The sequence below is a fragment of the Dendrobates tinctorius genome, unplaced genomic scaffold (genome assembly GCF_039654945.1).
Source record: "Dendrobates tinctorius isolate UK_male_01 unplaced genomic scaffold, ASM3965494v1 ptg000314l, whole genome shotgun sequence".
Lineage (NCBI taxonomy): Eukaryota > Metazoa > Chordata > Amphibia > Anura > Dendrobatidae > Dendrobates > Dendrobates tinctorius.
Genome location: NW_027361981.1, coordinates 2,574,507 through 2,601,030, shown reverse-complemented (window position 1 = coordinate 2,601,030; position 26,524 = coordinate 2,574,507). Strand labels below are relative to the sequence as shown.

Here is a 26,524-nt window from a genome sequence, read left to right as displayed (position 1 = left end):
AGTTTAAAGCCCATGGCACTGTGGCTAACCTCCCTAGATGTGGCCGGAAAAGAAAAATGGACAAGAGATTTCAACGCAAGATTGTGCGGATGTTGGATAAAGAACCTCCACTAACATCCAAACAAGTTCAAGCTGCCCTGCAGTCCGAGGGTACAACGGTGTCAACCCGTACTATCCGTCGGCATCTGAATGAAAAGGGACTGTATGGTAGGAGACCCAGGAAGACTCCACTTCTTACCCCGAGACATAAAAAAGCCAGGCTGGAGTTTGCCAAAACTTACCTGAAAAAGCCTAAAACATTTTGGAAGAATGTTCTCTGGTCAGATGAGACAAAAGTAGAGCTTTTAGGGCAAAAGCATCAACATAGAGTTTACAGGAGAAAAAAGAGGCATTCAAAGAAAAGTACATGGTCCCTACAGTCAAACATGGCGGAGGTTCCCTGATGTTTTGGGGTTGCTTTGCTGCCTCTGGCACTGGACTGCTTGACCGTGTGCATGGCATTATGAAGTCAGATGACTACCAACAAATTTTGCAGCATAATTTAGAGCCCAGTGTGAGAAAGCTGGGTCTACCTCAGAGGTCATGGGTCTTCCAGCAGGACAATAACCCAAAACACACTTCAAAAAGCACTAGAAAATGGTTTGAGAGGAAGCACTGGAGACTTCTAAGGTGGCCAGCAATGAGTCCAGACCTGAATCCCATAGAACACTTGTGGAGAGGTCTAAAAATGGCAGTTTGGAGAAGGCACCCTTCAAATATCAGGGACCTGGAGTAGTTTGCCAAAGAAGAATGGTCTAAAATTCCAGCAGAGCATTGTAAGAAACTCATTGATGGTTACCGGAAGCGGTTGGTCGCAGTTATTTTGGCTAAAGGTTGTGCAATCAAGTATTAGGCTGAGGGTGCCAATACTTTTGTCCGGCCCATTTTTGGAGTTTTGTGTGAAATGATCAATGTTTTGCTTTTTGCTTCATTCTATTTTGTGTTTTTTCATTTAAGACAAATTAAATGAAGAAAATAATACCAAAGAATTTGTGTTTGCAATCATTTTCAGGAAGAAACTGAATATTATCTGACAGAATTGCAGGGGTGTCAATACTTTTGGCCATGACTGTATATATATATATATATATATATATATATATATATATATATATATATATACAGTGGGGCAAAAAAGTATTTAGTCAGTCAGCAATAGTGCAAGTTCCACCACTTAAAAAGATGAGAGGCGTCTGTAATTTACATCATAGGTAGACCTCAACTATGGGAGACAAACTGAGAAAAAAAAATCCAGAAAATCACATTGTCTGTTTTTTTTTCATTTTATTTGCATATTATGGTGGAAAATAAGTATTTGGTCAGAAACAAGCAATCAAGATTTCTGGCTCTCACAGACCTGTAATTTCTTCTTTAAGAGTCTCCTCTTTCCTCCACTCATTACCTGTAGTAATGGCACCTGTTTAAACTTATCAGTATAAAAAGACACCTGTGCACACCCTCAAACAGTCTGACTCCAAACTCCACTATGGTGAAGACCAAAGAGCTGTCAAAGGACACCAGAAACAAAATTGTAGCCCTGCACCAGGCTGGGAAGACTGAATCTGCAATAGCCAACCAGCTTGGAGTGAAGAAATCAACTGTGGGAGCAATAATTAGAAAATGGAAAACATACAAGACCACTGATAATCTCCCTCGATCTGGTGCTCCACGCAAAATCCCACCCCGTGGGGTCAGAATGATCACAAGAACGGTGAGCAAAAATCCCAGAACCACGCGGGGGGACCTAGTGAATGAACTGCAGAGAGCTGGGACCAATGTAACAAGGCCTACCATAAGTAACACACTACGCCACCATGGACTCAGATCCTGCAGTGCCAGACGTGTCCCACTGCTTAAGCCTGTACATGTCCGGGCCCATCTGAAGTTTGCTAGAGAGCATTTGGATGATCCAGAGGAGTTTTGGGAGAATGTCCTATGGTCTGATGAAACCAAACTGGAACTGTTTGGTAGAAACACAACTTGTCGTGTTTGGAGGAAAAAGAATACTGAGTTGCATCCATCAAACACCATACCTACTGTAAAGCATGGTGGTGGAAACATCATTCTTTGGGGCTGTTTCTCTGCAAAGGGGCCAGGACGACTGATCCGGGTACATGAAAGAATGAATGGGGCCATGTATCGTGAGATTTTGAGTGCAAACCTCCTTCCATCAGCAAGGGCATTGAATATGAAACGTGGCTGGGTCTTTCAACATGACAATGATCCAAAGCACTCCGCCAGGGCAACGAAGGAGTGGCTTCGTAAGAAGCATTTCAAGGTCCTGGAGTGGCCTAGCCAGTCTCCAGATCTCAACCCTATAGAAAACCTTTGGAGGGAGTTGAAAGTCCGTGTTGCCAAGCGAAAAGCCAAAAACATCACTGCTCTAGAGGAGATCTGCATGGAGGAATGGGCCAACATACCAACAACAGTGTGTGGCATCCTTGTGAAGACTTACAGAAAACGTTTGACCTCTGTCATTGCCAACAAAGGATATATCACAAAGTATTGAGATGAAATTTGGTTTCTGACCAAATACTTATTTTCCACCATAATATGCAAATAAAATGAAAAAAAAACAGACAATGTGATTTTCTGGATTTTTTTTTCTCAGTTTGTCTCCCATAGTTGAGGTCTACCTATGATGTAAATTACAGACGCCTCTCATCTTTTTAAGTGGTGGAACTTGCACTATTGCTGACTGACTAAATACATTTTTGCCCCACTGTGTATATATATATATATATATATATATATATATATATATATATATATATTCCCTATCCTCCCCAGTTGGCTTGGTTTAAATAAAAAGTGTTAAAAATTACTCAATATTTTTTTAAGGGAAATACGGTATACCTATAATAGCTGCTGCTGTACAATACTATAATATTCATTAATAATATATAAACCTATGGTTGCTCAGCAATGAACAATGTTAAAAATTTTGAAAAAATTAGAATGGAGCTGTCATGATCCAGGTTGGATGAAGACAGATTTTGCACAAGTAACCTTTTTTTCCTTTAAGCTGTTTGCTTAAAGTTAGTTTTGCCCCCGGTGGCCATTAGGGTCATTACACTGTAGTTGTTTTAGTTCTAGTTTTGCCCCCAGTGGCCGTTAGGGTCATTGCACTCTGGTTACTTTAGTTCAGTTGCCCCCTGTAGCACGCTAGTGTTATTGCACGTGATAATAAAGCAGGTGTGATACCGTGGCTCCTATCTATAAAGGAGTAGCAGGTGGTCTCACTGACTGGTGGTGATATTGCTCATTTCTAACCAAGTCTGGTGAAGGAAGGAACTACAGAGAGGAGTTCCTGGCAGCTCAGGGGAGCTCTGGTGTAATAGCTTCAGGCGGAAGCTGAATTCAGGTGTCGAGCTTCAGGGGTGAAGCTGAACTTTGGTGTTGTACTCTGTTGCTGGGAGCAATAGCAACAGAGCAAAGCTAAGTGGTGTTTTTCCTGTTTGTGACTTTCCTTGTGTGTGTATTAGTGCAGTGGTGGGATTAGTTTCTGCACCGTCCAGTTCACTAGAAAGGGATATAGGTGCAGGGCGAGCTAGGGATTTGAGGTATCCAGCTGGTCGCCAGGTGCGGAACCTGCCTAGGGATCGTCAGGAGTGTAGGGACACTGACTCAGGGGAGTGCAGGAGGTCTCCACGTCCCCGTTCCCTATTGCAGGGCCCTCCATTGTAACGGTTTCCCCGGTGTTTCCCTTAACTCTGTTTAAATTCGCCCTGCTGGAGGCGGTTTATCAAGGGTCACGGGTGTTGTAGAAATTCACCCTGCTTGAGGCGGTGTATCCAGTCACATGTGACATTACAGGAGCTTTTGCGTATCCTTCTAATTAAATTAACAATAATTAAATGTCAAAAATCCATGTATCCCAAAATGGTAAATGTAGAAATTCAAACTTGTTCTGCCAAAAACTAAATCCAATATTGCTATGGAGTTGGAAATATACAAAAATATATTCATTCATAAATATCAAGATGAAAAATTCAAAAGCTTAGTATGGCACTGATGGAGAAAAATTGAATTGGTCGAGCAGGGGTTAAAAAAAGAATAATTAGCTTCTAAATATATTTCTATAAAAATCTGAATTGTAATGAAAGCTTAGATTCTAATGACTGACAAGCGTTTCCCTTCTCTTATCAACATTGTCATTGGAACATACCGGTCGCTGGAACGCATTGCCTAAAGGCAGCTTTCTTTTTTCACATAGTTTTTGAGCTGAATTTTGAGCTGAACTTTTTTTAGTTTTCTGTCTGTTTGAGAATATTCAAGTCTCAGATTGATGTCTCATGAAACTAATACCTGTTCATATGCCCTATGGACACGATAGAGGCGAGTCCTCTGCTTGGAATCCCCTCAGTGTGCTAGCATGGAAGCTGTTCTGTATCAGCAGCTCCCGCTCTGGTGGACTCAAGTCGTCCTTAACCAGATTGTGAGACATTATGTCTAAGAACTGCCCGAAAGGTGGCAGAATTGTGTCTTTGAATACATATTAGGATTAGCCTTGCCCTTGGTAAACTTCTGTAGCCTATCCTCCTACAATCTGCCCTTCTGCAGTCTACCCTTTGCTACATAGCCATTTCCTATTCTTGTAGGGTTTCCACTAGGTTTAGTAAGACTTTACCAAATGTATTGCTGTGTGTTATATCAACTATATTATTTCCAAGTTTATACATGTTAATAGTGGACATTACACTACTGCCAATTGACTACATGAAAGCCGATCGGCAGTTGTTTAATGGCCTGTTTGGAAAGGAAGAGTAGACTACTATGCACAAAGAATGATCATTAAAGGTGTTGTCCCTTTTAGAAAATCCTGGCTACTGGGCGCAGTTTATTATAAAAAATACATTTGCCTTTACTTATAACGCGTTCCATAGAGCTATAACACTACGCTTAGAACCAATAAAGAGAACCTGTCAGCACGATGTTGTAATGTAAAGGAAAAACATGGCTGTGATGGAGCTGTAATACTGATCACATTCATATCTTTGGTGAAGAAATCCACTTGGTGGTTGTTCTTTAATCACCATTTGAAGGTTTCTGCTAATCAGATTTTTGTTCAGAGGCCGGGACTGTACACGGTCATCTTCTTCCTGTCTGTAATTCTCCGACCTTCCATTCTGTGATTCCCCGGCCTCTTCTCCTGCCTCCAGTCTGTGATTCCCCAACCCCTCTGCCTGCCTCCAGTCTGTGATTCCCGGCCCCTCTGCCTGAATCCAGTCTGTGATTCCCTGACCCCTCTGCCTGAATCCACTCCAGTCTGTGATTCCCCGGCCCCTCTGCCTGAATCCACTCCAGTCTGTGATTCCCCAGCCCCTCTGCCTGAATCCACTCCAGTCTGTGATTCCCCGGCCCCTCTGCCTGAATCCACTCCAGTCTGTGATTCCCCGGCCCCTCTGCCTGAATTCAGTCTGTGATTCCCCAGCCCCTCTGCCTGAATCCAGTCTGTGATTCCCCGGCCCCTCTGCCTGAATCCAGTCTGTGATTCCCCGGCCCCTCTGCCTGAATCCAGTCTGTGATTCCCCGGCCCCTCTGCCTGAATCCAGTCTGTGATTCCCCGGCCCCTCTGCCTGAATCCAGTCTGTGATTCCCCGGCCCCTCTGCCTGAATCCAGTCTGTGATTCCCCGGCCCCTCTGCCTGAATCCAGTCTGTGATTCCCCGGCCCCTCTGCCTGAATCCAGTCTGTGATTCCCCGGCCCCTCTGCCTGAATCCAGTCTGTGATTCCCCGGCCCCTCTGCCTGAATCCAGTCTGTGATTCCCCGGCCCCTCTGCCTGAATCCAGTCTGTGATTCCCCGGCCCCTCTGCCTGAATCCAGTCTGTGATTCCCCGGCCCCTCTGCCTGAATCCAGTCTGTGATTCCCCGGCCCCTCTGCCTGAATCCAGTCTGTGATTCCCCGGCCCCTCTGCCTGAATCCAGTCTGTGATTCCCCGGCCCCTCTGCCTGAATCCAGTCTGTGATTCCCCGGCCCCTCTGCCTGAATCCAGTCTGTGATTCCCCGGCCCCTCTGCCTGAATCCAGTCTGTGATTCCCCGGCCCCTCTGCCTGAATCCAGTCTGTGATTCCCCGGCCCCTCTGCCTGAATCCAGTCTGTGATTCCCCGGCCCCTCTGCCTGAATCCAGTCTGTGATTCCCCGGCCCCTCTGCCTGAATCCAGTCTGTGATTCCCCGGCCCCTCTGCCTGAATCCAGTCTGTGATTCCCCGGCCCCTCTGCCTGAATCCAGTCTGTGATTCCCCGGCCCCTCTGCCTGAATCCAGTCTGTGATTCCCCGGCCCCTCTGCCTGAATCCAGTCTGTGATTCCCCGGCCCCTCTGCCTGAATCCAGTCTGTGATTCCCCGGCCCCTCTGCCTGAATCCAGTCTGTGATTCCCCGGCCCCTCTGCCTGAATCCAGTCTGTGATTCCCCGGCCCCTCTGCCTGAATCCAGTCTGTGATTCCCCGGCCCCTCTGCCTGAATCCAGTCTGTGATTCCCCGGCCCCTCTGCCTGAATCCAGTCTGTGATTCCCCGGCCCCTCTGCCTGAATCCAGTCTGTGATTCCCCGGCCCCTCTGCCTGAATCCAGTCTGTGATTCCCCGGCCCCTCTGCCTGAATCCAGTCTGTGATTCCCCGGCCCCTCTGCCTGAATCCAGTCTGTGATTCCCCGGCCCCTCTGCCTGAATCCAGTCTGTGATTCCCCGGCCCCTCTGCCTGAATCCAGTCTGTGATTCCCCGGCCCCTCTGCCTGAATCCAGTCTGTGATTCCCCGGCCCCTCTGCCTGAATCCAGTCTGTGATTCCCCGGCCCCTCTGCCTGAATCCAGTCTGTGATTCCCCGGCCCCTCTGCCTGAATCCAGTCTGTGATTCCCCGGCCCCTCTGCCTGAATCCAGTCTGTGATTCCCCGGCCCCTCTGCCTGAATCCAGTCTGTGATTCCCCGGCCCCTCTGCCTGAATCCAGTCTGTGATTCCCCGGCCCCTCTGCCTGAATCCAGTCTGTGATTCCCCGGCCCCTCTGCCTGAATCCAGTCTGTGATTCCCCGGCCCCTCTGCCTGAATCCAGTCTGTGATTCCCCGGCCCCTCTGCCTGAATCCAGTCTGTGATTCCCCGGCCCCTCTGCCTGAATCCAGTCTGTGATTCCCCGGCCCCTCTGCCTGAATCCAGTCTGTGATTCCCCGGCCCCTCCAGCTACCTCCATTTTGTGATTCCCCAGCCCCTCTGCCTGCCTCCAGTCTGTGAATGTCCGGCCTCTTGTTTTTGACTTCTCAGCAGTGACCTGTCATTCACAGGCAGGAGGTAGGGCAGCAGTGGACAGAGAAGGGACTTAAGTGTTAAATAATTGTTTGATCATATGGGATAGGGAAGATATGAGAGTTGTGACGTATTCCTGTTTAGCAGAGGTGAGGGCCGACTTGAATGTGAAAATTGCTTATCTGAATGTGGTGAATATGCGTTTTTATAACAAACTGCACTCAGAGAATGGGATTTTTTGAAAGAGGACAACAACTTCATTCCTATCATTCTGTGCACCTAGAATATCATTGTTCTCTGCAGTACATCACCTTTTCCCACAGGATATCGGCTACCGTTAATGATTTTTTTTTAAACCAGCTTAAAAAACATTGCACCCAAAGAACAAGAATTTGTCAGCCTGTTTTGTTGGTCCATTGGTCAGGAATGAGCTTGTACCCTGAATATTGGCCTGTTTAAGTGGGCCCATAAAATATAGCATAAATGACATCTGACAAGGTAGCTCCTGTCATGAACGGTAGTAAAACTTGTATAGTTAGTAAAGTAATGTGGAAAAAAGCGGTATACCATCATATGTGCTATCACCACTGGCTGATTATTATCCTTTTTTTTTTTTTCAGGGTAAAGATATGTATCTTGTTTTAGAGAACGATATGTTAAATCTGGTAGATCCTATGGACCGCACGCTCCTACATTCACAGCCCATTGTAAGCATTCGAGTGTGGGGAGTAGGCCGAGATAATGGACGGTGAGTGCAACCAATTGACTCCTAATCCTGTAACTTCCAGATTGTGTTACTGACTTTGTGTGCTGTGTATGGGTCTCTGGATGTTTGCTTTTGTGTCCCATGTTATCTGCTGTGAGTATAATCATTTCCCCCAAGGATACCAGCCGGCTATAATACACCAAAAATACCGCCCTTAATATGGTCCTCTGTAATGGATGGGTCATCAATGTTTACAAGGTTTTTGTGAGCGTATGACAGTAATATCTTCTTACTTGATAAATGTATCTACTGTTTGTAAGGAAGAATCTCACTTTATAGTGAATATTTATTAATTTAGAACAACCATTGAAGCTTACTACTAAAACAACTGGTAATTAGGGATGAGCGGACCCATCGAAGTTCGGGTTCTGGTACCTGATCTGATCTTTAGTCCAAAATTTGTTTCGGGTACCAGAACTGTATCCAAATTTGAACCAGAACCTAAACCCCATTGGAAACAATGGAGACACGAAACTTTGGATTTTAAAAAAAAAAAAAAAACTCTCTCTCTCAGAACTCTGAAAACGACTTCCAGGAGAAGTCTGTGTTCGGCGAAACTTTTAAGTTTGGCTTTGCTCATCTCTACTAGTCGTTGGTTCCAAAGCTTCCAATTTTTTTCTTTTTTTAAATTCGTTTATTAAACAAGAAAAAAAAAATGTAATGTACAACATACAGATTTGCTTGTGGCTATAAACATTGCACAGAGCATACACATCTGTCTGTTAAATACTAAACAACAAAAAAAGAAAAAAAAAGGGTAGAAAATTGAATACTCTTATTAATATACTGATGAGATATGCATAATCCCCCAAGAATATACAGAGATCAACAGGTTACACATTATAAGCATGTACATCAGTCCTATCTCATCAGCCTTTACCTTATCACTCAAATAATATAGATTGATTATAGATTCCTATCAACTATTTACTAATTCGCAGCCTACTATCTTGCACTATATTATCTCATATGCAATGTCTTCATTCTACAAAGTAAGATGAGAAGAATTCCACCTCCCCCAGACCTTTTCAAATTTACCGGGCATCCCCTGTTCTGATATAATGTGCACTCGTATGGAACAATCGTATTTGCCAAGTCAATCCAGGTTTTAAGAGAAGGACATGAATCACCCATCCACCGTAATGCCAATACTTTCCGTGTCATAAACAGCGTCTCACGTAGAAAAATCCCAGCATGGTGACCCCAAACCTCCTCCTCCCATACCCCAAACAAGCAGACCAGTGGTTCAAGAGGGGCAGGAGTTTGCACCAGTGATGACAAAAATAACGTCACCTCTTTCCAGTACTGTAGGGTAGTGGGACACTGCCATATCATGTGGATAAAGTCTGCATCTGGTGAATGACATCACAAGCATTCCGACGACTGGAATCGACCCATCCTAAAAAGTAGTATCGGAGTCAAATATGATTGGTTTATTATATACAACTGTATCATTCTATTATTAATAGATGGTGAGACTCTAATCGGAGATTCCAGGATCTCTTCCCACTCCTCTCCCTGTGTATTAGGGATGAGTCTTTCCCACTTCCCTTTAACAGAACTAATGGCAGATTCTGCTCCCACTGACAGCATGTACGTATATAAAGAGGAGATGAGGCCCTGGGGACCCTGTGAGTTAAGAATTCCTATCAAAGGTAGGGACGAAATGGCACGACCCACACCCATACACCTTATGTGCGACTGGAGAGCTGATCTTAGTTGTAAATAGCAGAAAAATTGAGATTTCGGAACATCATACTTAGCCTGTATCTGTTCAAGAGACATTAAGGCCCCATGATCATACAAGTCTCCTATCAGGGAGACATTGTTGGATCCAAAAATCAGCGGATGGGTGACTTAGTAATACCGGGAAATAGACATTTTCCCATAGGTGCATTTCAGCTATGATATCTTGTAATCCAATCACTTTCTTAATTTGCCTCCATACTAATCTTGCCAGACGGAGCAAGAGCAGTAAACGAGGGACACCAGGCCTCTCCAACTCCAGGAAACCCAGTGGACAATCAGTTCCTGCAGCGTGAAGCAAGTGAATTTCAGAATTAGGGAGATAGTTACCCGGCATCCATTTACCTAGGGCTTTAGCCTGTCCCGCCAAATAATATAGGAAGAAATCTGGCAGCGTCGCCCCACCTCCCTTTTTAGGCCTCTGTAGAGTGGACAATTTAAGTTTGGGTCTGGTTTTCCCCCATATAAAAGATGTAACCTGGGAATTAAGATTCACAAAGAAGGACTTGGGTATCATTACAGCACTATGCTGAAGAAAATAGCTACGTTTGGGAAGTAATATCATTTTAATCAGGTTAATGCGTCCGGCCACAGACAGCGGTAATTTACTCCAGGCTGCAAATTTAACTCTAACCAGTTCCAGCAGTGGGCAGATATTAAGTTGTAAGTCGAGCGTACTGTTATGGGATATATGGACACCCAGGTATTTAAAGCTAGATACAATAGACAACGAGGAGAGAGCCTCCAGTCGGGGCATGGGAGAGGGGTACCAGGGCAGACTTTTCCCAATTTATATATAAACCCAAATATTTACTGTATCCATCTATGGTGGCAATCACTTGAGGCAAAGTTTCCTCCGCCTTGTCCATAAATATCACCATATCATCTGCATATAGACCTATTGTATCTACCCGATCCACTATATCTATACCCCTAATGCCAGGGGAAGACCTTATACGTATTGCCAATGCCTCAATCGCAAGAGCGAAGAGTGCCGGGGAAAGGGGGAAGCCCTGACGGGTCCCCCTATGTAATGAAAAGGACTCCGATATGGAGTTGTTCACAATAATACGGGCCTTAGGCTTCATATACAATGTTTTGACCCATTTTATGAACATATCACCAAAGCCATATCTCTGTAGACATGCGGAGAGGAAAGGCCACTCAAGGGAGTCAAAAGCCTTGGCGGCATCTAGCGATGCCAGTGCCTTTTTGTTGCCTGGCATTAGGGAGCTATATTGGACTATTGACTGGACTCGTCTGATGTTAATCGAAGTGCTCTTACCAGGCATAAAGCCCATCTGGTCAGGATGTATAAGGTTCAGTATAATCGAATTTAATCTGGTGGCGAGAATCTTAGTAAAAATTTTATAGTCCTTATTTACTAACGATATGGGACGATAGGATCCACATTCCAAAGGGTCCTTCCCCTCCTTCCTAAGTACTATAATGTTAGCCTCGTAAAAGGATTCAGGCATAGATTCCCCCTCCCATATTCCCCGAAATACCTTTAACAGAAGTGGCGTTAATATGTCTCGGTATTTCCTATACAATTCAATAGGGAATCCGTCCGGTCCAGGGGCCTTCCCAGAGGCCATGTCCGCTATAGCATTCTCTATCTCCTCCACAGTAAATTCAGCATCCATAAAGGCTCGCTGATCAGGATCTAAGGTAGGGAATGTTACATCCGACAAGTAATCCAAACACCCCAAATCATCAGAGCCACTTTTAGACTCATATAATGACTTATAGTAATCGTAAAAGCAGCCGAGAATCTCCTCAGTTGAAGACACCAACGAATCATCCGCCTTACGGATCTGTAATATTGTAGTAGAGGTATTATGCTGGCGCACCAGATAGGCCAAAAATTTACTTACTTGGTTTCCCAGCTCAAAATAAGACTGGCGGGCAAAGAATAATTTGTGCTTAGATTTAGTGTCCATATGCTGGGTGTATAGTCGCTGGGCAGCCAACCACTCAATCCTATTGCCATTGGTTTGGTTAGATATGTATGCAGCCTCTGAATCCTTCAAACGCCGTTCCATCACATCATCTTCCCTTGAGGTTACCCGCTTAATGTAAGAAATTGTGGAGGACAAGCAGCCCCTCAGATATGCCTTAAGGGTATCCCAAAATAAATTAATATCCTGAGGTTCCTGGTGGGTCAAAATGAAACAATGCAATTGATCAATTGTTCTATCGGGGGATACGATCAGTTTCAACCAGAAAGGGTTCAACTTCCCTGTTATTTAATTGCCTGTGCTTCATTTTGAGGATGACCGGGCTGTTATCTGAGATCCCTCTGCTGCCGTGCTCTATGTTGTCTACCCACATCGCCAGACTACTGGATCCAAATATGTAATCTATGCGCGATAGGGAACGCTTAGTGGATGAGTGGCAGGTATACTCCCTCAACTCAGGGTGCCGCACTCTCCACAAATCTAACCACCCACTACCTTCCATAAATAGCGACTGCTGGGTTGTTGTCTGCAAAGGAACCCCCCCAGATACTCCATCATCCAATCTCAATTTATCAAAATGGTTATTCATGACCATATTGAAGTCCCCCATACAGATAACATCCGAATCGAGATAATTTAGGGCAAAGCTCATTGCCTTCTGAAGGATGGACATATTAGCAGGGGGTGGATTATAAACACACATAATCACATATTCCCTGGTATTTATTGATGCATATACGAAGACAAAACGACCCTCAGGATCCCTCCGGGTCTCCCTGGCTTCCCATCTAACATCTCTATGCACCAACAATGAGACCCCCCCTCGAGTAACTAGTATGGAATGCATGAACCGACCATTGTACCCAAGGCTTCTGCACGCACCAGGCTGAATCCCTAGTCAGATGCGTCTCCACCAAGGCCACAATGTGAGGGCGGTAATGTCTAATCTGCGAGAAAACTTTGATCTTTTTCCAGGGGGTTTTTATACCTCTCCCATTCCATGTCATGCATATCATCTCAGACCCCATATTCATTCCACTGGATATGGCCTACATCAGTGCTCGAGCAAAATTTAAAGACAGCACACATAGATTGAAATTGCTGTTGGCTGCGAATTCTACCTAAAAAAAACAAATAAAACCACCATAGAGAAACATCAAAGTGAAGAAACAAACAATACGGGAGCAAAGTCCTGCTCTCCCGTCATGAAATAGACAAGGGGATACCATCACTGAGCTCAGTGTCCGGTATTGTTGGTAATCCGGACGCCTGTGGGAATAAAGAGCTCCAATCAAACCGTCACTAAAAAAAGAAAATTCTGATTAACAGTAGAAACATTAGGATTCCTTCGCAGCAGAGCCTTTGTGGGATCGCAACCACTCAGCCGCCTCCACCGGATCTGTAAAAAATATAGAAGAACCCCCATGGACTACCCGGAGCTTGGCCGTATAGATCATAGAATACACAACATTCCTCTCCCGGAGTCGCTTCTTGATGTCCATGAATTGTGCCCATTGTTTCTGGAGTTCTAAAGAAAAATCCGGAAAGATTGAGATCGCAGCATTGTTGAACTTGATGAAACTTTTCTGTCGAGCTAGACGTAGAATCACATCCCTGTCCCTGCAATTGAGGAGACGCGCCAGAAAAGGTCTAGGTGGGGCTCCAGGAGGAAGAGGTCTTGTAGGAACCCTATGAGCCCTTTCCACAGCAAATGTTGGGTAAAATTCATCTCCCAGAGAAGTTTTGAGCCAGTCTTCTAAAAATTGTTCCGGATGTTGACCTTCCGAGCGTTCCGGCAGACCAATAACTGATGATGTTCCGACGCATTCTATTCTCCTGGTCGTCTGCTGTTTGCCTCCATGCGTTCACCGAGCCCATCACTTTCGTAAGCTTGGCCTCCATGGGTTCAATGGTGTCCTCTACCTTGGACATCGTTGTCTCCACCTCCGTAATACGCCCTCTCATGGCCTGCATATCCTGTCGAAGACGCCCCACCTCGGAATATACGTCCTCTATTTTCCCCGTCAGCGATGTCCTAGTTAAGGAGATGGCCTGCATCAGTTGCTCAGATGCTTGCTTGAGGGTTAATTCCTCCTGCTCACTCCCCTCTTCACCCTCAGAGGGACGGTTTTTACGCTGAGACTGTGAGGGGTTGTTTCTGAGGGACCGTGTGGTGTCAGAATGGTCAGGTCTAGCAAACTCTTTCAATTTTTCGGCTGCTCCTGCCCCCTTAGAGCGGTTCATTTTCAATAGCAATATGGCACAGCCGGGTAACAGAAACGGTGCACTCAGGGGACTCCCAGATCCAAGTTATGAGCACAGCAGTGCTATAATATAACGGTGACAGGTGTCCTAAGGGCAACACAGAGCCGGAGCACAGGAGGATAAGATCCGGTTCTAACCGGTGAACGAGAGGCCTTATGGCTAGGGAGGGATCCGCAGTGCCCACAGAGATATCAGCCAGGTGGGGGTCCAAAGGCCCCTAAAGTAATGACACTGGCAAGTCAGGTGGCTTAGCAGAGGGGAGTGTGGGGCCCAATCTTCCAGAGCACTCACCACTTCTCCCCTTCAGTTCCTCAGGATGCGTGTACACCGACCCGTCAGCGCTGGAAGGAGGGAGCCAGCGCCGCGTCTCTCACTGCCAGAGCGCGCGCTTCTGAAGATGGCCGCCGTCCCGTGCAGGTCCCGCTGGCTGCTCCGACCCGTGCAGCTATCAGCCCGCCGAGTTTCGGCCTCCCAGGGGGTGCAGAGGTGCTCCGCGGCCCAGAGGGATCGATACCGGCAGATATATCGCGGTGGCCCGAGTCCACTGACCGGATGAATATCAGGATATGAGGTGCTCTCCCCAAGTGCGTCCTCTCTCCGCCGCTACATAGCCACGCCCCCAAAGCTTCCAATTTGGTAGCATGAAGATAAAAGATGCGATAACTAACACAAAGAAAGAAATTTGTTGCATAGAAAAGTCTAAAGGATCTGCTAGAAGCTGTATATCACTTTTTATGTAAAGGATGAGTGTTTATTCATTGTCTAGTACAGTACCCACTTTATACAAGCTTCATAGGGTGCACATTCGAGCTGCTCATCCTGGCACGGGTTGAGCAATACAGAACAATATGGTACCTCACTGTACTGGCCAGCACATCAGTAATATAGCAACCAGTGATCTACTTGTTTTAAAACCCCTTAATGACCAGTGCCGTACATGTGATGAATTGAGAGGGCTCAGGAGCTGAGCCTGCCCCATTCCCAGCAGATGAAGGCTGTGTCATTCAGCAATCATCCTCCCCTAGCAGCAGCGAATGGAGCAGAGCTCTGCCCACAGCTGATAACTTAAGTGCTGCTGGGATAGCGGCATATACAGCGAGCATCACGGGGAGCACCCTGTTCTTACCGCTCATTGGTATCTTTGTGATGCGTTGCGTGCGCCGTTGAGTTGTCATGATGGCCAGGGGTCTTCTGAAGAACCTCATGCCTGTCATGACGGTGCTCCTGTGAACGCCAGGTTCTGACTGGTGTTCATATGAGTCTATGATTTGTGCTATACATTGCAGTACTGTGGTATTGCTATACATAGAACAAGCGATCGGATGATCACAGGTTCAAGTTTCCTAAGGCCTCTTTCACACTTCCGTTTTTTACAATCAGTCACAATCCGCCAGGTTTTGAAAAAAACGGATCCTCAAATTTTTTTTGAGGATCCGTTTTTTTCCCCCATTGACTTGCATTAATGGCGGATTGTGACGGATTGCTGTCCGTTGCATCCGTTTTTTTTGAGGATCTCTCTCTCTCTCTCTCCCCCCCCCCCCCTTCCCGGTCAGCATTTCCTTTAACTTTCCGCATTTTCAGGATCCGTCTAAAAACGGATCCTGTGCCATCCGTTCACATCAGTTAACAACGGATCCGCTTGTATGACTTTTTGGCGGATTTGAACTGATGCAAAAAACTGAAGTGTGAAAGAGGCCTAAGGGGACTACAAATACAGCAAAAAGTGGGAAAAAATGTGTGAGAGATATTTAAAAAAAAATAAATAAATAAATAAAAATTCTAATCACCCCTTTTACCCTCAATTAAAATATAGGCATAATATTTTTTTTTACATCTACACATACAGTATGTGCATAAGAGTCCATTCTATCAAAATAGGTAAACATTTGAGGTATTGAAACTCCTGAAGTGTGGGTTTTTTTTTGTTTTTTTTTTGTCGCCATAGCTCCTCAAGAAAATGCTATAAGGAGCTATGAAAACATCTTATCCACCGCAAAGTAGCATCAATAAAAAAAATCAGTTCTTCCTGCAAAAAGTAGCCCTTAAAGAGCTCCATAATCTGCAAAACTAAAAGGTTATAGGTATCAGAAAATGGGAAAAAATTGTCTAAGGAATTTCTGAATTATTTTTCACCACTTAAATTGAAAATAACTAAGCAAATTTGGTATCAACATCCTAACTTAGAAAATCATGTCTCCAGGTAATTTTTACTGCACAATGAATGCCATAAAAACAAAACCTCAAAAAACATAGTAACATAGTAACATAGTTATTAAGGTTGAAGGGAGACTTTAAGTCCATCTAGTTCAACCCATATCCTATCCTAACTTGCCCTAACATGTTGATCCAGAGGAAGGCAAAAAAAACCCATGTGGCAACAGTAAGCTTCACATTGGGGAAAAAAATTCCTTCCTGACTCCACATACGGCAATCAGACTAGCTCCCTGGATCAACGCAATATTAAGGAGACTAGTGTATATACCCTGTAATATTATACTTTTCAAGAAAGGCATCCAGTCCCTTCTTAAATTTTAGTAGTGAATCACTCATTACAACATCATAGGGCAGAGAGTTCCATAGTCTCACTGCTCTTACAGTAAAGAATCCGCGTCTGTGAGTATGCTTAAACCTTCTTTCCTCCAGACGTAGAGGATGCCCCATTGTCCCCGTCACAGGTCTAAGAGTAAAAAGATCATTAGAAAGGTCTTTGTATTGTCCCCACATATATTTATACATTGTAATAAGATCACCCCTAAGCCTTCGATTCTCCAAACTAAATAACCCCAAGTGTAATAACCTGTCTTGGTATTGCAGACCCCCTAGTTCCCTAATAACCTTGGTCGCTCTTCTCTGCACCCGCTCCAGTTCAGCTATGTCTTTCTTATACACCGGAGACCAGAACTGTACACAGTATTCTAAGTGTGGTCGCACTAGTGACTTATATAGAGGTAAAATTATGTTCTCCTCATGAGCATCTATGCCTCTTTTAATGCATCCCATTATTTTATTTGCCTTTGCAGCAGCTGCTTGACTCTGGCCACTAAATGTGAGTTTGTCGTCCACCCATACACCCAGGTCTTTTTCAGGGACTGTTTTGCCCAGTGTTTTACAATTAAGCACATAATTATACAACTTGTTCGTTCTACCCAAGTGCATGACCTTACATTTATCCCCATTAAAGCTCATTTGCCATTTATCAGCCCAAGCTTCTAGTTTACATAAATCCTCCTGTAATATAAAATTGTCCTCCTCTGTATTAATTACCCTGCAGAGTTTAGTGTCATCTGCAAATATTGAAATTTTACTCTCTATGCCCCCTACAAGGTCATTAATAAATATGTTAAAAAGAAGCGGGCCCAAAACTGACCCCTGTGGTACCCCACTGCTAACCGTGACCCAGTCCGAGTGTGCTCCATTAATAACCACCCTTTGTTTCCTATCCCTGAGCCAGCTCTTAACCCAACTACACATATTTTCCCCTATCCCCATTGCTCTCATTTTATGTATCAACCTTTTGTGTGGCACCTTATCAAAAGCTTTTGAAAAGTTCATGTACACCACGTCCACTGCATTCCCTTGGTCCAGTCCGGAACTTACCTCTTCATAAAAGCTTATCAGATTAGTCTGACAGGAACGGTCTCTTGTAAACCCATGTTGATATTGGGTCATAAGGTTATTCTTCTCCAGATACTCCAGTATAGTATCTCTTAGAAAACCCTCCAGGATTTTACCCACAGTTGAGGTTAAACTTACTGGCCTATAATTTCCAAGTTCAGTTTTTGTCCCCTTTTTGAATATTGGCACCACATTTGCTATACGCCAGTCCTGTGGTACAGACCCTGTTATTATGGAATCTTTAAAGATTAAAAATAGTGGTCTATCTATGACTGTGCTTAATTCCTGCAGTACTCGGGGGTGTATCCCATCCGGGCCCGGGGATTTGTCAATTTTAGTGATTTGTAGACGCCGCCGTACTTCCTGCTGGGTTAAGCAGGTGACATTTAATGGAGAATTTTTATCCCTGATCATGTTATCCGTCATGGGATTTTCTTGTGTAAATACTGTTGAAAAAAAGTTATTTAGCATATTGGCTTTTTCCTCATCCTCATCCACCATTTCACCCAGACTATCTTTAAGGGGGCCAACACGATCATTTTTTAGCTTCTTACTATTTATGTAGTTAAAGAATATTTTGGGATTATTTTTACTTTCTCTGGCAATGAGTCTCTCTGTCTCAATCTTTGCTGTCTTGATTTGCTTTTTACAGAATTTATTTAATCTTCTGTATTTATTTAATGCCTCATCACTACCTACTTGCTTTAATTCTCTAAATGCTTTATTTTTATCTCTTATTGCGCCCCTTACAGCTCTATTTAGCCATAGTGGTTTCCTCCTATTTCTCGCATGTTTATTCCCATACGGTATATATTGTGCACAGGTCCTATTCAGGATACTAATAAACGTCTCCCATTTTCTTTGTGTATTTTTATGTCTCAGGATATCGTCCCAGTTAATTGCACCAAGATCATCTCTCATCCGTTGGAAATTTGCCTTCCTGAAGTTTAGTGTCCTTGTAACCCCTCTACTACACATCTTATTAAAGGATACATGAAAACTTATTAATTTGTGATCACTATTACCCAAGTGACCCTCAACCCTTACATTTGATATGCGGTCTGGCCTGTTGGTTAATATTAGGTCTAGCAGTGCCCCCCCTCTTGTTGGGTCCTGAACCAGTTGTGAAAGGTAATTGTCTCTCATCGTTGTCAGAAACCTATTACCCTTGCTGGAACTGCAGGTTTCGGTTCCCCAATGTATTTCAGGGTAGTTGAAGTCCCCCATAATAATGACTTCTCCTTGAGTCGCTGCTTCATCTATTTGCTTTATGAGGATATTCTCTGTAGCTTCCATTATTTTTGGAGATTTATAACAAACCCCTATCAGTAATTTTATTATTTTTCCCCCCTCCCCTTATCTCTACCCACAGGGACTCTACATTTTCATTAGATTCATATATATATTATCACGAAGGATGGGTTTTAAGGATGATTTTACATATAAACACACGCCTCCCCCTCGCTTATTTGTTCGGTCATTTCTGAACAGACTATAGCCCTGTAAATTAACTGCCCAGTCATGGCTCTCATCCAGCCATGTCTCAGATATCCCCACCATGTCATAATTATGTTCCAACAACATTAACTCCAATTCCTCCATTTTGTTGGCGAGACTTCTGGCATTAGTATACATGCACTTTATGTATCTCTCTGTACCTCTATTCTTTCTTAAATTATTAACTGTTCTAACCCCACCCCCCCATGACACCTCCACCCCCAATGTCATTATTTGTGCCCAGGTCTCTATCTGCACTGTCTTCCCCTCCTATAAAAGGAATACCCTCCCCCCCCCCCCATCCCTAGTTTAAACACTCCTCCAACCTTCTAGCCATTTTCTCCCCCAGCACAGCTGCACCCTCCCCATTGAGGTGCAGCCCGTCCCTAGCGTAGAACCTGTAGCCAACTGAGAAGTCGGCCCAGTTCTGCAGGAACACAAACCCCTCCTTCCTACACCAATTCCTGAGCCACTTATTAACCTCCCTAATCTCCCGTTGCCTCTCTGGCGTGGCACGTGGTACAGGAAGTATTTCCGAAAATACCACCTTGGAGGTCCTTGCTTTAAGCTTACAGCCTAATTCCCTGAAATCATCTTTAAGGACCTTCCACCTACCTCTAACTTTGTCATTTGTGCCAATGTGCACCATGACCGCTGGATCCTGCAGAATTTTTTTTTTTTCGCATTTTCACCTATTTTTTTTCCATTTTCCAGTAATAATACGGTGATATGAATGGTGTCATTAAAAAGTACAACTTGTCCCGCAAAAAACAAGCCCCATACGGCTATCTTGTATAAGATTGGCTCATTTAGATAATGTGTTGTGGACATTATCCCATCCAGGATTCTTTTTTTATGAGAAGTTTTGTGTTACATTTTTCTGTCTAAACCCATTCACGTTTTGATCAAATTGAAGATTCTCGGACGAAAAGTTGACATTTTTTAGCCTGTATGGTAACAGTTCAGCCCCCTCTGTGGTCTTCGCTCTCTATATGCTTCTATCCCATACCCTGGACTTACAAGGACGTCTGTTCCGCCATGCACATGACAGTACCTGGAAATAGTCACTTGCAAGCTAAGGACCTTCTATGTTTGTCACTTTTTTGTCTCCTGACTTAGTCCCTCAGGGCAGATGCTGTTATCTCCTCTTGCACTGTCATTGTGAATAAAGCTCCTGCTCTAGTTCTGGTGGTGCTGTATGTAAAATGCCTTACATCATCTCTGTCAGAAGCAATGCAAATCTTTGCCTTTCCTTGCGTCGTCTCCAGTACTTAATTCCACTTCTGAGTGTCTTCCTTTCATCTTCTATAAGAGCACCTGTCCTGATCATTTAAGGAGCCTTCTGGACTGCCATGTACAAGAAGGATAGCTGGCAGGAGGAACCTTTGATAAAGAATCAGTCATGTTTTATTTTAATTTTTGGGGAGTTTAAGTGTTTTTTTTGATCTGGCAAATGCATTTCAGGCTGCAGACATCCAGATGTGCTTACTAAGAAGTGACTGCATGATGACTCCCGAGCTCTGGTGCAGGGGGATTCATGATGCTGCCGTCAACCTCATTCATTCAAGTGGGCGGTGGAAGGTGTGAATATACCTTTTTAAAAAGTCACAATTCTGAAAACTGATAACGACCTATTGGCATAATTAGCTAAGCATATTCCCTTTCTGAACCATTTGTCAAAAATGACGAGAGCAGCATAAAATCGCAAAAAAAAATCGTTGTGCAACCTTGTGTAGAAGCCTTGAAAAAATGTGCTTTTCACTTTGTCTTTTTTTTACTAGCCAAAGAAAAAATGCTGACAAAAATAGTGTACGTATATGGGAAGACTAAAGGCTCCCCACACACATTATATGGTTGTCGGCCGAGTGTTACTTTGGCCGATAGTTTGGTTGGTGCCACCTTAAATTGTTGGACAAACCTCCAGTCTAATGTGTTAAGAATTCCCCATTTACACATTGGATCTCAAAACCAGGCAAGCCATTTATGGCTATCTTGTAGACATTTTTTTTATTCACTATACTATTGACTTGTATGTCTTGAATGTCTACTGAGCAACTGTGTGAACGCAACGCAGCCTGACAAAGGGGTTGCCGGGTTAAATCAAGCTACCCAGTGGATAGGTAACTTGCAGATCAGTTGGTGGCCTACAGATGGAAACCACACCGACTGGCAGATTGAGGAACATTTAAAACCCTGTTATGCCTGACCACTGCGCCATTCGTTCCATGCAGGACTGCTGGCAAAAGCTGAGCAAGAGCTCAGTAGCCCCACAAGGAATGATTGTAGTGCCGGTCAAGCATGCGCACAGCTGCTCCCTTCTTACGGGGATACAAATTTCTTCATCCGCCGATTCTTCTGCTCCCACCGATTAACAAGTTGTTTCTTAGTTGCACAAATACATTTTCTGGATGAGCCCATACTTATGTCTTTTTCTTCGCTTCTCGACATTTTTATTTCAGCATGATACTTTAGTGTGCATGCTGGTGCTCAGGCTTATAATAAATCTATGCACCATTTTCTTCTCATAAGACGGTAGATAGAGTTATAGATTTGTATCCCAGCCAGTCCATAGTACTAAAATATACACAGTGAGAAGAAAGTCTCCCGTCAGAGTTTACTGGTGAGAATGTAATGGTTCTTGTCTGCCAATCCCTATGACAATAAATCACAGTAGCTCCAGTTTCTGCTAGTTCTCAGATGAGTGTTTGCAGGAAAGATGTCAAAAGAGGCTGCAGATTTCACATCTCTTGTGCTCCAGCCACAGTAGGAGACATATAAGAGTGCTGATGTAACATGGCACGGGGCGGTAGCTGTGGGCGAGGTACTCGTTTGTTGTGCCTGCACGTTACATGAAGGTGGGGGTCCTGGCGGGGTGTGTGGACTTGTGCTGTGAGGGTGTTACACCTGTGCAAGCCGCATATAACCAATGGCACTGGTTTGCCAGGACGTGATGTTAACCAGTTCATGAAAAGAGACCACCAGTTCCAATGCTTTACTAAGCAATCATTGCATGGCAACTATGTACGCAGGACAGCGGGTACACAACTTCTCGCACTTTTCTTCATTAATACAAAGCATCCCAACACACTGTCTCTTTACTTCCTGAGCCTCACACATTCCTGCCTCCACTGGTCTCATTTCGTTTGTTTGGTTGAGCAATAAGAAATGTTCACTAGTTGCCTGCTCCTGGCCCAATGGATATTGATCAGTGCGCACTAAAGAAATCACACCAGAGACAGTCGGATGTAACCTCTCTTTGATCAATCTATGGCACAGCTCCTAGAGAGCTTTATTAATCCAAACATAGGTTTATATATCCCCTGTAATGGGCTCGGTTAGCTCTAAAATGGGAGTGATCGGATGTATTCCATTGGTTAGTGGGTTGGGCAGTGAGCTAGTCCGTGGGCGGATCCATGAGGTCATCAGGCTGGGTTGGTCCATGAGGTCATCAGAGTGGGCGTCATCGTGGGCGGATCCATGAGGTCATCAGGCTGAGTTGGTCCATGAGGTCATCAGAGTAGTCGTCATCATGGGCGGATCCATGAAGTCATCAAGGTGGGTGTCATCTTGGATACCTGCACATGGTGTGTGGTGAAACAGGAAATGGCAGCCATCTTTAGTGTCACACTTTGATCTGAAAAAGCTCATGTAAGGTGAAATAATACACTTTATGGGTAGTTCCTCTCAATCTCATGTCTTGAGGTTAATTAAGTATTTGATCTTAAGGCTCTCCTCAACACCTTCATCACCCCCCAGTTTAGCACCACAGTACAGCCCATGAAAGTAATTTCCTCTTCCCGAGGTTCTGCATTTGAATCTCCTCCTAGAGGAGAGGGTTTTGCCAATATTGGCCGGACTCTGCTTCCTGTTTCTACGTAGAGTAGAGAAAAGAGACAAATTTACTGGGTAGAAAGGCAAAATGAGCAATAGTAAATACCCAGTGCTATATAATATGATGACTGCTATATCAGAAGATAAAAACTTAAACACTTTGATGGGAGTGCTTCTTTAAAATATCATAAATAATCAAATGAAAAATACAATTCCAACAGAAAATGTCTATATTATTATCCTGTAGACCTGTCATTTAGTAACTACTAAACTTGCTTGTTAGGTTTTGCTCTGATGTCTGATCCCAGGTTTCCCCACATTTGCCCCAAATTCTTTCAATGTGTTTCATCTTAAGGTAGACAGGATTCCTCAAGGAAGATGAGAATTATGGATGCAGTTGTAAACGCTGTTCACACCAGATTCAGCCGTGTAAACATGTGACCTCCAACAGGCGGCTGATGATGACGCTCATATTGTAGCACTCCCGTATTTTATTGTTGACCCTCAAAGAAAGCAGAGAATTTATAAGTTAAGTATTAGGCAATAACATTTATATATCGAAGCGGGGACACTGGTTCATAGTCAAGATAATCACCAAAACCCACGGTCCCTGAGACGTCTCCATTGTCAGACCTTCCGCTGCATCGGTGGGGCAGTGGTACACAGATAACAGATAATCTGTTTCTCCTAGTAAACTTGAATATGTATTATTACAAGAAGACATTTTTTTGAGGACTTCTCATTTGTAACTGGCCCAAACCATAATTCTGATCCAGGCCTTCTGCCATCTTGCACACACAGTAGATCTCATTTTGACGAGACGAGACCTCCGCAAGGCTCTTAGTTGGTCATCTGTAAGTAAATGGAGTACAGATAGGTATCTCAGCTTTTGTGAACATGTCATTTGCAGGTGAAATAATGAATTTCGGCTGATAACCGTAATGTGAACCTGAAACCGTTTCGGATGGTTAGAAGTCTCTGTACGTTTGGTCAGGCTTTAGAAGATAAAAGCTTCCTTAGCCACATCAGATAAAATGATTTTCTAAGTCTTGCTGTAATGAAAGATTGATGGCACAAAGAGAGCGCCTGATGAAAGTTTGATTTAGTCACGTGCCTCTTCCCCTACCGACAAATGAGAAATCTTCTGGAAGTCAGAGATGATTCCATTAGATACTGGATGATCTTCTTCTGACCTCCATAGTTCATATTTACTAGGAAAAAAAATGGAATACAGTATGGGAAGTAACATGTGGTTTCATATTAAAGGGAATCTGACACCAGATTTTTGCTATGTAATCTGAGAGCACCGTAATGTAGGACCAATGACCCTCATTACGATGATGTTTCACTTACTGGGCTGTGTGTGTGTTGCTGTTTCAATACAATCAATGTTTTATCAGCAGGAGATTATCACTACAGGACTAGCTACCTTGTGTCTTCTAGGCCAACCATGACATCAGTGGTGTGTGTGTGAATGGGAGGGGTATACAGAGCTCAGCATTCAGAGCTCTGCTAGATGCAGCAGAGAAAACTGTGCTTCTATCACAACTGCTGCACCCAGTAAATTAAGTGATACATTATCGGAATCAGGGTCTCTGTCCCTACATTATGCTTATATAAGATTACATAGCAAAAACATGCTGACAGGTTCCATTTAGTTACTGCTTACACTAATTTCAGGTTCACTTTATTTTGCAGTATCGCAAATGATTTTAATATTGGAGATCCTTTAAATGCTTTAGAAACTGTTTTAATTTCTATAATACACGTAAAATGTATAATAAATGCTCTCTTCAATCTGTACCCTACTTCCTGACAGTCTACTAGAAAAATTGGGGGAATGGAGTATAGATGACTGTACACATAATAATTTATATAAGCTGGAGGCTTGGACTGAGAGAGGGCAATTGAAGCATAGGTAATAAGGGTCTGTGCACATGTTGTGTTTTTGTTTGCAGTTTTGTCACAAAGCCTGAAAGATTTTCTATTATCAGCAAAGTGAATGAGATTTCACCCATACTAATAAGTGGGGAAAACATATGCAAAAAACGTATGTATTTTATGCTGCATTTTCTCTGCCTGCAAATACTGATAGTGTTCATATACCCAAATGTCATGCACTTGGGCCGAAAAATAAAAATATACTAAATGATAAAACACTAAGAAAAACTGTCACTTAAAAAGACTTGGGAATGTGAGTGGTTAGTAGCAGGCAGCTAGCTGTATTCCACAGCCAATGTCTGCTGGCAGCGATGCAGGCTCAGCTCCTGAGCCCGCATCAAAGACGAGGACCCGGCAATGGCTGGAAATGTACATCATAATTGCGGAAGGGGTTAAAAGGGGCATTTTTTTATGTTGTATTTGGAGAAACCACTTGTTATATTAGCTATAAGTTTTCTTATAGACCTCGTTCACGGTAGGGGGGGTGAGTAATTTTGATTGCAGCCGTGTAGTTAACCTCAGTAGGTGTCTATAACTCTGGAAAAGGGCAAAATAAATTGGGATATTCTCTTGAAGAGCAGCAGTAACCTTTGACATTGGATCAAGTCATTTTATGAGGATATTGATTGAAAGGCTCGTCAAGAAACATTGCCCTGTGAAAGTGATGTGTCGGCTGATAAGTTCAGCACAGTTGCTCCATAAACCTCCAGAACCCATCAGTAATGAAGTAAGGATCTTCTCTCCGACGTCTCCTCTGGACAGGATGCTACTTACAGTGGTAGACGTCTCGTAGTCTGTAATTCCTCATAGAAATTTACACATTTTCTCTAACTTATTGCCTTAAAGTGCGATGCGTTAGAATTGCCTATAGCTGCGGAATATGTTTTTGGCCAAATGAATATTTAAAAGACGTGTTTGAGCCATATGACTTATTTATTTTTTAATTGACTTTCCTGGGTCTGAGAGTCGCGTCTCTGCCCATGCAGGGAGATTATCTTAGAACATGAAAGTAGGTCACACTGTGTTTTTGAGTACATGGAGTTATTTTAACCCTTCCTATCACCCCAGTCTATCACCTCCTCTTGTGTTCTTGTCATTAAATCTGGGAATGAATGTTTTCTCCAGATACACCTGAAGCCTGCCTGTATTCATTGTACAGATATAGATAAACAGCAGATGATGTTAAATGCATTGACAAAGAATGTCTCTGTCCTCATTATAACACTGCATGTAATAACACATTATGGAGTAATGATTAAATATTCTATAAAAATATGTAGCATTACTGTCATAGTACTGTAGAAGGATTTCCCTGGGGTAATTGGTGCCTACCCTGTCTCTCAAGCTAGGAGGTCCCTAGGCTAACCCTGTTCCCTAGATTACACCTGATGGTGGGGATGCCGGGGTCTCAAACCTCACTATGCTCCTATATGCATAGTTAACTGTTTCCTCCCTCACACAGGGTGGTATGAGACTGAGGGGTGTAGAATAATACAATCCTAACACACAGGGGAAACAGGGGTAAAATAAAACCACAATGATACAAATACCCTCACAAAACAATCGAGTAGAAAGCAAGGGAACAGTAGGAGGGACAAATGAAATTGGAAGAGAATTAGGAGA

At 43.8% G+C, this 26,524-nt stretch overlaps 1 protein-coding gene across 12 annotated transcripts in view; it reads left to right on the top strand.

The window, feature by feature from the left end:
• APBB2 (amyloid beta precursor protein binding family B member 2) overlaps positions 1 to 26,524 on the top strand; it is a 432,059-nt gene that overhangs the window by 325,107 nt on the left and 80,428 nt on the right. For all 12 annotated transcript variants that reach the window (XR_012227058.1, XM_073561132.1, XM_073561128.1 and 9 more), the window contains one exon: positions 7,900 to 8,027. Coding sequence is in view for 11 of the 12 variants with exons in the window: in XM_073561132.1 (XP_073417233.1) it covers positions 7,900 to 8,027 (128 nt within the window). In the remaining variant the exon portion in view is untranslated. The remainder of the gene's footprint in view (positions 1 to 7,899; positions 8,028 to 26,524) is intronic.